We start from the raw sequence: 12,108 nt of genomic DNA, 5'->3' as shown, positions 1-12,108 counted from the left end.
CTTTGTTTTCTGCCAGCTGTTACACTACAGCAGTTTACCATTGATGCTACTGATCCAACAAAAAACAGAAATAGAAGCTGCACAGCATAACTTAGTCTTAATTGCCTATCATTTTGTATGGTTTTCCCTCACCAAAGCATTTTTTCTACAATTAAAAACCAAAATAAAAAAGTCACCACTTTTTTCTACAGTTTTATTATTGTATTTATTTTAATGATAATTTTAAGCATTTAGTTTGTGTCAGTGAAGTTGCTGTCTTCCCAAGTGGTATTTGTAACTGGAAAGGAGGCTAGAAATGTAACAATAAATAATAACCACAAATTCAGCAAGAAGTACTCAGTAGCTTCCAGAACAGCATTTCCAACCCAAATATTGCTTTTCTCAGCCATCCCTGTACAAAATTAGTGTAACGTTCTGCTACTGAGTTTGTATCTACTACTATGCTTTACAAAAAAAAGGTTACACACACACACAGAGAAACAGGCATAAAAATCTGACATTTTAAACAGAATTTGCAGTGTCAGTGCAACTACAGTCTGCACAGCGAACCCTTGATATTTCTGCTGGAGTAAGATGCCCCTTAGAGCTCTTTACTCTTAGGAGAGTAATGAAAGCAAGACTCCTGGCTCTAAACTCAAAGGCCCAATGGTTTGAATTGGAAGAGGGTTATACTGTACATCAACTGAACTGACATCTAGATGGGGAAATGGGGCAGATTTAATTCCTGGACACATTTCTCATCTCAGCCTCTCTGGAGCCTACTACACAGAAGCTTATTTCCCACTACAAACATATAAACAATGCCAGAAGCTGCTTGACAATTGATTATCTGAGTATGCCAAAGCAGCAAGGCAATGAAATGTCCTTTTAAAATCTGGACAAACACAAGATGGTCTATGTACAAAGAAAATATGTCCAAATAGCATATGGTGTTATTAAAGTTCCCCGTACAAAGCTCAATTTAGCAGTACCAGACAAAATGAAAAGGAGCAACAGCTCTAACACAAAAGTTATCCAAGTCTGATATTGGTTCCAATGTATATAGGCTTCAGGGATACATAGTCAATGAAAATATCTTCCAAACAAAGTAAACAGATGGTTGGTCATGTTGCTGTATACTGGAATGAAGAAAATAATGATGGAGCACCGCTCTCAAAAAAGTCTTCGCAAGTAAAGTCCAAATAAAGTCCCAAGTCTACAGGGGTTCCCGGGTATTTTTGTACCCTGTTTCAGGGAGAAATTCCCCCTCTTCGGGAGTTGGTATACTCAGCAACAAAGAACTTATATATAGTGCCTAATTGCTTACAAGGAGTGACTCTGCTTATGGACATGACCAACCATCTGTTTATTTTCTTTGGAAGATATTTTCATTGACTATGTATCCCTGAAGCCTATATACATTGAAACCAATACCAGACTTGGATAACTTTTGTGTTAGAGCTGTTGCTCCTTTTCATTTTTTCTGGTACTGCCAAATTGAGCTTTGTACGGGGAACTTTAATAATACTATATGCTATTTGGACATATTTTCTTTGTACATAGATCATCTTGTGTTTGTGTAGATACTTTACAAGTATTCTGGGATTTTATATAGTACTTTTAAAATCTGGAAGCAAGAGCTTAATGGTTATTTCTAGATCCTGCTAAAGTAGACAATATCACCAGTTTGGACATGTAGTTGATTTAAAATATGACAGAGAACAGATGCATTACACACAATTAGTTATTTTTAAATATTTTATATGCATACACACAGAGAGACACAAAAGCTCAACTGTGTGTTTCCATTAAATCAGTTTTATTCAATTTCAACTTACTTTAGTCCTGGAATATCCAGAAGATTTGTCAGTCCTGTCCAGTTAATTTCTAAAAGCTGGAAACAGGGGAAAAAACATATTACACGTTCAGAACTTCTACAGTTTAATAAAGAGGAACAAGGGTCATATATTCTAACAGTCAGAAGAATTAATTTTGTAATCTGCCACACAGGTATCTCTTATCAAATCTGATAAAACAAATCCCCAAAGTTAGGTCTGAACTAACAATCAAGATCAGTGAACCATGAAGATGAGTGTATAGGGTAGATTACCACCCAGAATACCTATGTAACAGCTCTAGAAGGGTCTAAACAGTGTTCTCTGCAGGGTATAGAGAACCCGATTTGTGTGAGTCATAGACACCATGAAAAAGAAAGATGCTGCTCCTGCTCCTGAGTTGTTTCCAAATTTGTGTCTCTTGGTACTGTTCTTGTCATATGCAGCCATCATCAAGCATTCATCCCTTCTAGATTATGCAATATTTTTCAGATCCCGATAGACCACTTTACGGAAATCTTTTCTCAGTAGGATTTCTGTGCCATAAAGCACACATTCTTATGATACACATAACACACAAACCCATCAAAAATACTTTACAGACAGGAACAGAAGGATACAATTAAAGAAAGAAGTATTATGTATGAACCAAATATTTAAAATCATTTGGGAGGAAGCAAAAAACTCTACAGCTTATGGCACTCATGAACAAAAACTGTTCTGACATCCCCAATACCTTAGAGAACTCTAAACCCAAGGTATCCCGTGCTCTTTAACAGATATATATTTTATAAAAGTCTTGCAAGCTACTAAGGCAAATGGTTAAATCTGTTTTATTTTTCAAAACATCTTATAACAAGAAGCTCACTCAGGTCTGATGCAGCAACTCTCCTACTCCATGCTGGCTCAAGCAAAACTACTGCGTAAAGGCATTAAGGGAAGGTGAATTTTTAGAATACAGACAGCCATAACTAGAATGCATTAAGTGCTATAAGAGTTGCCTCCCCAGTTATTTGTATCAAGATCCCTGCCTAAAAGCAAATGTTCTCTCTTACTAAAAAAATTTCCAAACCAATTCAAAATCATTCATAGTACATTAGCTAAACAAAACTTATCTTTACAGTATAAGCAACTAGCAGTCATTTTGTTACTAGATCAAGATGAGTAATTTTGTAGCAACTACAAACAGCAGGATGTCTGACAAAATCTCTCTGTATGGCTCACAAGTCACAGAAAGCTTAAGCAAACTCATTAAACAAGCATGCTTGGAATTATTAATTTAGGCAGTGTTGCCATATATAGTCATTGAAGCCAGCAACAGAAAAGGACTCCAGCACAAACTGAATTATTGCCAATTGTTACTTTTGGACTGGAAAATATGAGAAGAAAAAAATATGTAACTAGTTGCCAAATAATTCCCGTGTCTCTGTCCTGACAAAATATTTCCAAAAAGTTTTTCTTGGATAGATGCAGGCTCTCAGTTCTAGGTAACAGAAAAAATGCAGTAAAACTTCCAACTTACACAAAAAGTTATTTCAGACTGCCATATAGTAAAGGTAGTGAGGAAGAAACACATGCCATAAAATGGGCTATAAAATCTCATTAGGCGTTCTACTACATTTTTAACAGATCATCTAAATAATTTATTGTAAGCTAGAAAAGCAGGAGTCCACAAAATATTGATTCGTCAGCCAGCCTCTATTTTATTCCTTTTACCAACACCTCTCCCCTGCAGTTCTTTGGCATGTGTTGTACAAGAGGCTGGAGGGAGACGCAGGAACTCTCCCCCTTTGCTGCTGGAGAACAGAGAAAAAGAAAGGAAACGGCAGGGAGCATGCAAAGATGAGCTGCAAGATGGCTCATGTGTTCTGTGAAGAGTTTGAAAATAAGGACCAGCAGGAGTCTTTCCCACTGAATTCCTATCTTACACAAACTATCACCAAAATAAGAGAAATCATCACTTTTCTCTCAAGCTTTCTTTGACTGTCAGAGGGCTGAAGGGGCCCCTCCAAGATCCAGAGAAGGAAGGAACAAAACTCATGCTGTGTCTTCCCAATTCAAAATAAGAATGCAGCTGTCAGCTTCTGAAGGTCCTTCTGGCCAGGTCCTTGCTGGATGTATCTGTGGATGCCTGTGTGAGATCAATCTGGGCTAGGGCCAGAACACATCATGTTTACCAAAGTGTGATACTGGAAACATCCTCCGCATAGCAACTAAACTTTCTTCAATAGTACTATGCTCTGAAGCACAAAGAGTGGGCCCTTCATATTGGGTTGGCTCCAGAACCCCCAGTGGATTCCAAAATTCATGGATTTGTCCTATAATATACAGCAGCATAATAAAAATGGTAAGTATAAAATTGTAATTTCAATATTGGTTTTTTAAACAGAAGGAATATTTTAAAGCTATGGATGGCTGAATTCATAAAGACATAATTAGCATTTTTCGCCACTCAGAAAACACGATGAGGTCTTGGAACTGGCTTATTTTGAAATAAAGTGAAGGTTGCAATAAATTCCGTACACAGTTGTACAGCAGACATGCAGCATATAAAGTGTCATATTAAAAGCCCATTTGAATTATGTTAAACTGGGTGCTCTTTCCTTTTAATTAATTAGTTACTGTTGTAATGAAATCAGATCTCAATTTGGGTAATCTCAAACTACAGTGTGAATAATGAACCATTCTAAATTTAGATCACAGGGTACAGTAATTAAAAATACCATACACAATAAATATGTCCATTAGTATGATTCTCAGATTTCTAAACAATATTTCGATGTGGTTTTATTTTAATTTGAGAAATTATGCCATTCTCTGCAGTGAAATAGGTGGCCATAATAAAAAATGTGTATTAATACAGTTTTGAATTATCCTAAAATAGTAATATAAAAATTCAATAGTATTGAAGACTCAATCATTTATGTTTTATGGCAAGAAATAATTCCATGCTTATATATGGACCAGATCTAAGCCTTAGTTTTAAATTCTTGAGATAAGAGGAATCTATAGAGCATGTGCTGTCTATATCCATGAGAATTTCCAACAGATCTTCTTTGTGGACTGGTAGTAGACTGAGGTCTGTCGATTCAGTTGTAACTGACTACCATGATATAGAACAGTGGGCAACAAGGGAGAAAATTATTACAAATATTATGGTAACCTAAATAGTCATTTCCATGCCCCATCAAAAGTGGCATTATCTTCAGGACACTCTGATCGTAGGATGCAAGTACTTAATAATCACTTTTCATGCTATTCTAATGGGAAGCCCCCATTCTCTAGAGTAGATTTTAAGAACGCCAGAAAATTACAAAGGAATGACAGACTGTCTCCTCTCTTATTCCACCACTGGAAATGATCTTCTACATCAGAACTTTTGTGTGGATGGAAAGAGATTTACAGTTCACAGATACAGAATCTTCAGGAAAAGTTGCAAAACATTATTATTTTTATAATATGGATAATAACAAAAAAAGTGCAACAATTTCACTCAAAATAGTATGCCTGAACTACTGAGCATTTTGGTCTGCTGTCCAGCAACTTCTACTTAGCTTTTCCTGCAAGTGTGAATGGCTAGGATCTTACTGGGCCATGGTTTGTTTGTCACTTCTCTAGGAAGCCAAGATCCAGAAGCCTGAAGGAGATACGTTGTATTATGCTTTTGTTTTAGTTCTTGGTTATTGTAACCACTTTTACTTGCAGGAGGAGTTCAGTAGGAGACTTGTGCTTTTTGGCTGAACAGTGATCAATTTCTGCTATCTGAATTTCGGCGGACCCACAGATTTGTTTTTGTGAACTTCCAGAAAACAGACACTACCCAAAAAGCCATTTTCTGTCCGCAGCTGAAAAATGCGGCAAGATCTGGCCAATTGGTGGCAAGGTGAGGGGGGGGGGGGGCTTCCCTTCCTATCATTTTTAGGGCTATCAGGAAAAAAATGGCCACACTTGGAAGACACATCTACCAATGTTAGCCCACCAAGTTTCATAACATTTGGGTCATCCCCTGATTTTTAGGAATTTATTTTCTTTCTAGAAATAAAATCTCCTTTTGAAAATTCCCTTTTGAAAAAGGTGTTTTGATTGCACAATGTCCTTATGGAGGTTGGAGTTAGAGAGAGATTATGGGTTCTGTTGGCTTGGCAAAGCTTCCACAGAAGCCCAATAGTTTTATTATTTTTAGGCAACAGCCAAATTATTATTATTAAATGAAATTAAGAAGACAGAGAGCACAGAGAGAAATATAATAAAACAACAGAGAGAACTTGTGATGAGATTGCAAAGGAAATAAATTATTAGGTATTGGTGGTATGGGTAGGTAGGGAGGTAGGTAGGCAGTTCTTCTGAGAATGAGACTTTGCTGTTTGGTGGAATTCTTATAATTATTAATAACAATAATATTTTAAAAGTACAGTAGAATCTCACTTATCCAAGCTAAACGGGCCGGCAGAAGCTTGGATAAGCCAATATCTTGGATAATAAGGAGGGATTAAGGAAAAGCCCATTAAACATCAAATTAGGTTATGATTTTACAAATTAAGCACCAAAACATGTTATACAACACATTTGACAGAAAACGTAGTTCAATACGCAGTAATGTTATGTTGTAATTACTGTATTTACGAATTTAGCACCAAAATATCACGATATATTGAAAACATTGACTACAAAAATGGCTTGGATAATCCAGAGGCTTGGATAAGCGAGGCTTGGATAAGTGAGACTCTACTGTACTTTCTGAAAGCGCGGCGGGAGGAGAGAGAAGAAGCTAAAGGTTTTAGTAAAGGCTAAAGGGTGACTCAAAGCTCAGAGCCACCCTAAAAGAAAAGTACACCCACCCACAAGTCCCCAAACGCCATACACCCACCCACCTGTACTTTCCAACTCCCAGTCCCTATAAAAATAAAGAAAATAATCTAGGGAAATGAAAAATAAGATTCAATAAACCAAGCCAAAATCTGAATTTGCGAGTAAGAAGCAAGGCAATCTGACTGCAGCGACTGAAGCACCTCTCTCTAGAGGCGCTCGCCCCATTAAATAGACACAGCTTGCGTAAGACACGCCACAGCTTTCTTCTATTCTGATTGACTCAACAGGCAGGGCTCACTGGGAAACCTCGTGCAAGCACGCAGCAGCCTCAGCGCGCTGCGTGATCTCGAACAGAACCGAAGGTATCTGCAACCAGCAGCCACATGATCCATTTCAGTTCAAAAAAACATGGTGGCAGAGCCCTTGCCATTATGGGTGACCAAAAAAGCCGAAGGCAAACATCGAAAATCAATCCGTGCACAAGCCTAGTAATTAAGCAATGCACACCAGACTGCTTGTTCACAGCCGCAAAGAAGGAAGAAAATATAAAGATTTTTCACTTACCGGTTTCCTAAGAAAAAATAATGACAGTGCTCCAATTAAGGGCATGTCTCCTAGGAGAGGCTCCAATATAACTCTCATTGTACCATGAATCTAAAAGAAGAAAAAGATCAAAGTACTCAGCATGAATTGTAAATAGAATATTGAGAGTATATGGTATTGCAGAGGTCTGCATACTTAGAATTACACCAAAAAGAACAACTTTTGTTTCCAGTTTGGTATGAGGATTACATAACTGATTTTATGAAATGTATATCTTAAACTAATATGGTTGCATGATAGGTAGAAAAGAAATGAAACTTACCTGTATACTCTTCACACCAGCTCTGCAGAAGTATCTCTTGATCTCCAAGTCAATTTCACAATTGCCAACAAAACTAAGAGTGTGAAGAAAAACAGAATATGGTATACATAAGAATGCATTCATAAATGATCACATGTTTAATGAGAACAAATATATCAAAATTAATATGTCCCTAAAATATGCCAAACCTGACAGTGTGGCTTCAAATTCTCACTAAATATCTGAGATTTAGCAAAATAAAATTGTTGTTGTTGCTAAAAAATGATCCAAAGTGGCTAACAACACTAAAAACAAAACATTGCTTCTAGAATTTTTAAAGAGGGATTACAGTATACATACTCAATACATTGTAAATTCAAATACAGTAGAGTCTCACTTATCCAACACTTGCTTATCCAACGTTCTAGATCAGGGGTCCTCAAACTTTTAAAGCAGAGGGCCGGTCCACAATCCTTCGGACTGTTGAGGGGCCGAATTATCATTTGGGGGGAAAAACCGAACAAATTCCTATGCACACTGCACATATCTTATTTGTAGTGCAAAACAACAACAATAACATTGAAAGAACAATACAATATTTAAAAATGAAAATAATTTTAACCAACATAAACCTATCAGGGTTTCAATAGGAAGTGTGGGCCTGCTTCTGGCCAATGAGATAGTCAGGTTAATTAGGATTGTTGTTGTTGTTGTGTGTCTTCAAGTCATTTCAGACTTTGGGCAAGCTTAAGTCCAGAAATATTTATTTAAGTCCAAAATCATTTACTACATTTATTTACTACATTTATATCCCACCCTTCTCACCCCGAACTCAGAACAGCTGTATGTACATACAATATATTATATTATTAGCATAGCACAATATTAGCATTGTACTATATTGAACTATACCACTATACTGTAATACTATATGTAATATATAACATATAATTAATATTATTATATGATATAATTATTAGTTTTGTATTGTATAAAATGATAATATTATTATCAATATTATATGTATATACAATATATTATATTATTAAAACTGATATAAACATATTATATTATAAATGAGGGCGGGGGCCAGGTAAATTACCTTGGAGGGCCGCATCCGGCCCCCGGGCCTTAGTTTGGGGACCCTTGTTCTAGATTATCCAACGCATTTTTGTAGTCAATGTTTTCAATACATCGTGATATTTTGGTGCTAAATTTGTAAATACAGTAATTACTACATAGCATTACTGTGTATTGAACTACTTTTTCTGTCAAATTTGTTGTATAACATGATGTTTTGGTGCTTAATTTGTAAAATCATAACCTAATTTGATGTTTAATAGTTTTTTCCTTAATGCCTCCTTATTATCTAACATATTCGCTTATCCAACATTCTGCTGGCCCGTTTATGTTGGATAAGTGAGACTCTACTGTATCTTTTTTATATCTGGCTTTTTCATTTATCAGGTGTCATTGTGTTACAGTATTAGTACAGTATTACTACAGTAACAATATAAGTAAGTAAGAGATTACACACATGTATACAGGCAGTTCATTAATGTCACTATTGCCCTTCAACTCATACTTCTTGGCATATGTCTTTGCAGCATAGCTCGTATGAAACATGATCTTCTGTTTGCACAGTGGGTAAAGTGGAACACTTTATCCATGGAGGGCATAAAGGCTGTGAATTATGTAAGGCTAAATTAATCTGAAGATCCCAAACATGACAGGCACGTTTCACATTAATGGAAAATTTATTAACCTTTAACCCTTTATTTTTGTTAATATTTTCCACAGTAACCAATGTGAAACATTTTAAAATATTTCCCCAAGACCTAATGAAACACAGTTAAAATCACACATCTTAAACAATAAGGTTTTTATTAATGTACTTCTAACAAGTTTACCTGATTTGAAGATCCAAAATGATTTGCCTTTTATCCACATTTTCAGTGTACACTTTAACACCATTAATCCTAAGGGGCTAAAGTAAAGATTTCATTTTTAATAGAGCAACAATTCTACCAAAATGATCCTTTAAGGTAAAATAGGTTTTTTTAATTAAAAAAATGGAAAGTTTATCTGTATCAGAAAATATAGCTTACAGAATTCCTCTCACACTGAACATGTTTTTAGAAGTTGCTATTGACTGACTACACTGAAGCCATGGACACCGTGGAAGTGAACAAAGGAAAACAAAGTAATTCCTGCCATTGAGAGAGAAGTTTTCTGACTCAGCCTACTTTTCCTATGCCTAGTTTTTACAGGTGAGGGAAAGGTTGTTGGACCACAATGCTCTTGGAAGGCTGGCTGCTTTGTGCTTTTGCCAAAAAACATCACTCTTGGGGTGTTGTGTGGTTTCTGGGGTGTATGCCCATGTTCTAGCAAGTTTCAGAGAATCCTCTAAAGATGCCAGCCATAGATGCAGTCAAAACATCAGCAGAAAATGCTGCTAGAAGATGGCCATACATCCAAGAAACCACACAACATCCCAGTGATTTCAGCTGTGAAAGCCTTCAACAATACACTGAACTTCACTGCTGTTAAAGCCTGCCTACCCAGAAGACCCTAGCCTTTGGAAGTAAGGTATATAACAAGTAGCTCGCTTGAAGCTGGCAAGCCTCTCTTCCTGACAATAATATCTTCTTTCAGTGCCAGACAAAAAAGTGTGATTGCTTGTTTAACATGCTGTTGCATGAGCAGAGCATACCAACTGTGGCAAAATATTTCATATGTGTATTATAAATAAAAATCAGCTTACGTGGACACCTGTGTTGAGGCGGAACTGCATCCAAATGACCAGGTAAAAAGATTTGTAAGAAAAAGTCTGTTTGGTCCTTAACTCTCAATGACAAGGAGAATTTTAACTATGAAATGATGCTACAATATTAAATCTACATGTATGACCTGGATGAGAAACCATATTTTCTAAAATAGGGAAGCCATATTTTAGGAAAGGGGAAATGAAATGTCTGGTGTCTCTGACACCAGGATTTAAGAAGAGATTTACATGAAATCATTAACATGGTCATCAGAAAAATGTTGGACTAGACAAAACTGACCCTGTGCTGATTAAAATTCAAGCCTCAATATCCAAGATGTCTAACCAGATTTTAATGAATATGGGACAGAAAATATTAAGAACATAAACTGGATTTGTTAAGATTATAGATCACAGGACAAGTAAACCATTTTTAAAAGCTTTCTGAAAACCTGTTCAGAGGCCACAACATCAATTCAGAATGTCACAACAACTTGGCACAAACAGGAGATCTCCTACAACTCAAAAGGAATGGCCATTTTAAGGCAAGAGATGGAAAGGGCAAAGCACAGAATTATGATGATGGAGTTAAAATCAAAGGAAATGCGGATTAGGCTATGAGCTATGCCAAAAGAGCTGACTTAAACAGACCGTTTACAAAGCTATGGCAGATCTTATACACAGCCTTAGTGAAGAATTTGACTAGAAGGTTGATTTCTATTGAAAGTAGGATAAAGACAGTGACCATATAATTAAAAATGAATAAGTAGCTTTTGAAACTAGAGACAGAATATAAAGTGTAAAACAGTATATGAATATGTTGAGCATAATGCCCTATGGGAGGAAAGGTGGTCCAAAGTAGTAAAATTTGCCTTGTGCAGCAATTTTTAAAAAACCTCTATAAAATAATATATAGATGGTATCTAAGCCCAAATAAGCTGCCAAAAATGTCCTAGAATATTTTAAAACAATACTGAGTGTATCAAGATAAGGAGTGTTCCTTGTTTCATGTGTTGTGAACATACAAGAAAGTAAAAAATAAAAGTAGATTTTGTAATGTTACCAGAAAGTTTTCTGCTGGGCATTTCGGATAAATAATTGGAGAGTAAATATGGACTACTTCCTTGATACACAACAGCAGCAAGAATATTGTTTGCTCATGGTTAGAAAAGGACTGAAACAATGACAATGGAAGAATGTATTGTTAAGGTTGATAAAATGCCCCAAGTGGCCAAATTAACTTGCATTCTCAAGGATAAGCCAATTGAAGACTTTTTTAAGATTAGAAAATATTGTCTTTTTGAGCACTACAAAATCCACCACTGTAATAATCTGTGGTTATGGTTACTAGTACTTTTAGTAGGAATAGTTAGATCCATAGATCCCCCTTTATTTTTCTTTTCATTACATTTGGGGAAGAGGCAGTGCTCTAGTTATATGTCTGCTTTTTTCACTCCTTTTCTTCATTCTAGTTCTTTAGCGTTTGTAAGCATATTACTAAGGTTAATAACAAACAAATACACTGAAGAATTGGAAAAAGAAAAATGGATGGGTGGTGTTTTTTTTTGTACGAGAACATGCCCCTGAGCTCTCTTGCCCAATAAGGCTGATAAAGATTATCAAAACAAACATGCCACAAATGGCTGAAACAGCTGTAATGTGTTTGCTAATCAAGAAACATTTTAAGAAGTGTTTTGAAAGACTATGACATTTTTGGCAGTTCACATATACACAAAGTTTATTTAACACAGAGATATGTAGCTCAAAGAAATTACTCCTAGCCAGTACACCACACATAAATGTTTTAAAAGCATAAGCTGTAATAGCAACTACAAAGGTAGTATACCATCTAAGGCAAGTAGAAAAGCAAGGAAAAC

General features: G+C 36.0%; 1 protein-coding gene across 4 annotated transcripts in view; it reads right to left on the bottom strand.

Annotated features, from left to right (window-relative positions):
• The window catches only part of esyt2 (extended synaptotagmin 2), a 62,529-nt gene that overhangs the window by 26,721 nt on the left and 23,700 nt on the right, over positions 1-12,108 (bottom strand). For all 4 annotated transcript variants that reach the window (XM_062957981.1, XM_062957982.1, XM_062957983.1 and 1 more), the window contains exons 4-7: positions 9,378-9,454; positions 7,489-7,561; positions 7,188-7,277; positions 1,818-1,873 (exon numbers count right to left, since the gene is read on the bottom strand). In XM_062957981.1, the coding sequence (XP_062814051.1) occupies positions 1,818-1,873; positions 7,188-7,277; positions 7,489-7,561; positions 9,378-9,454 (296 nt within the window). The remainder of the gene's footprint in view (positions 1-1,817; positions 1,874-7,187; positions 7,278-7,488; positions 7,562-9,377; positions 9,455-12,108) is intronic.

Source organism: Anolis carolinensis, chromosome 6, assembly GCF_035594765.1.
Source record: "Anolis carolinensis isolate JA03-04 chromosome 6, rAnoCar3.1.pri, whole genome shotgun sequence".
Lineage (NCBI taxonomy): Eukaryota > Metazoa > Chordata > Lepidosauria > Squamata > Dactyloidae > Anolis > Anolis carolinensis.
This window is presented reverse-complemented; position numbering and strand designations above follow the sequence as displayed.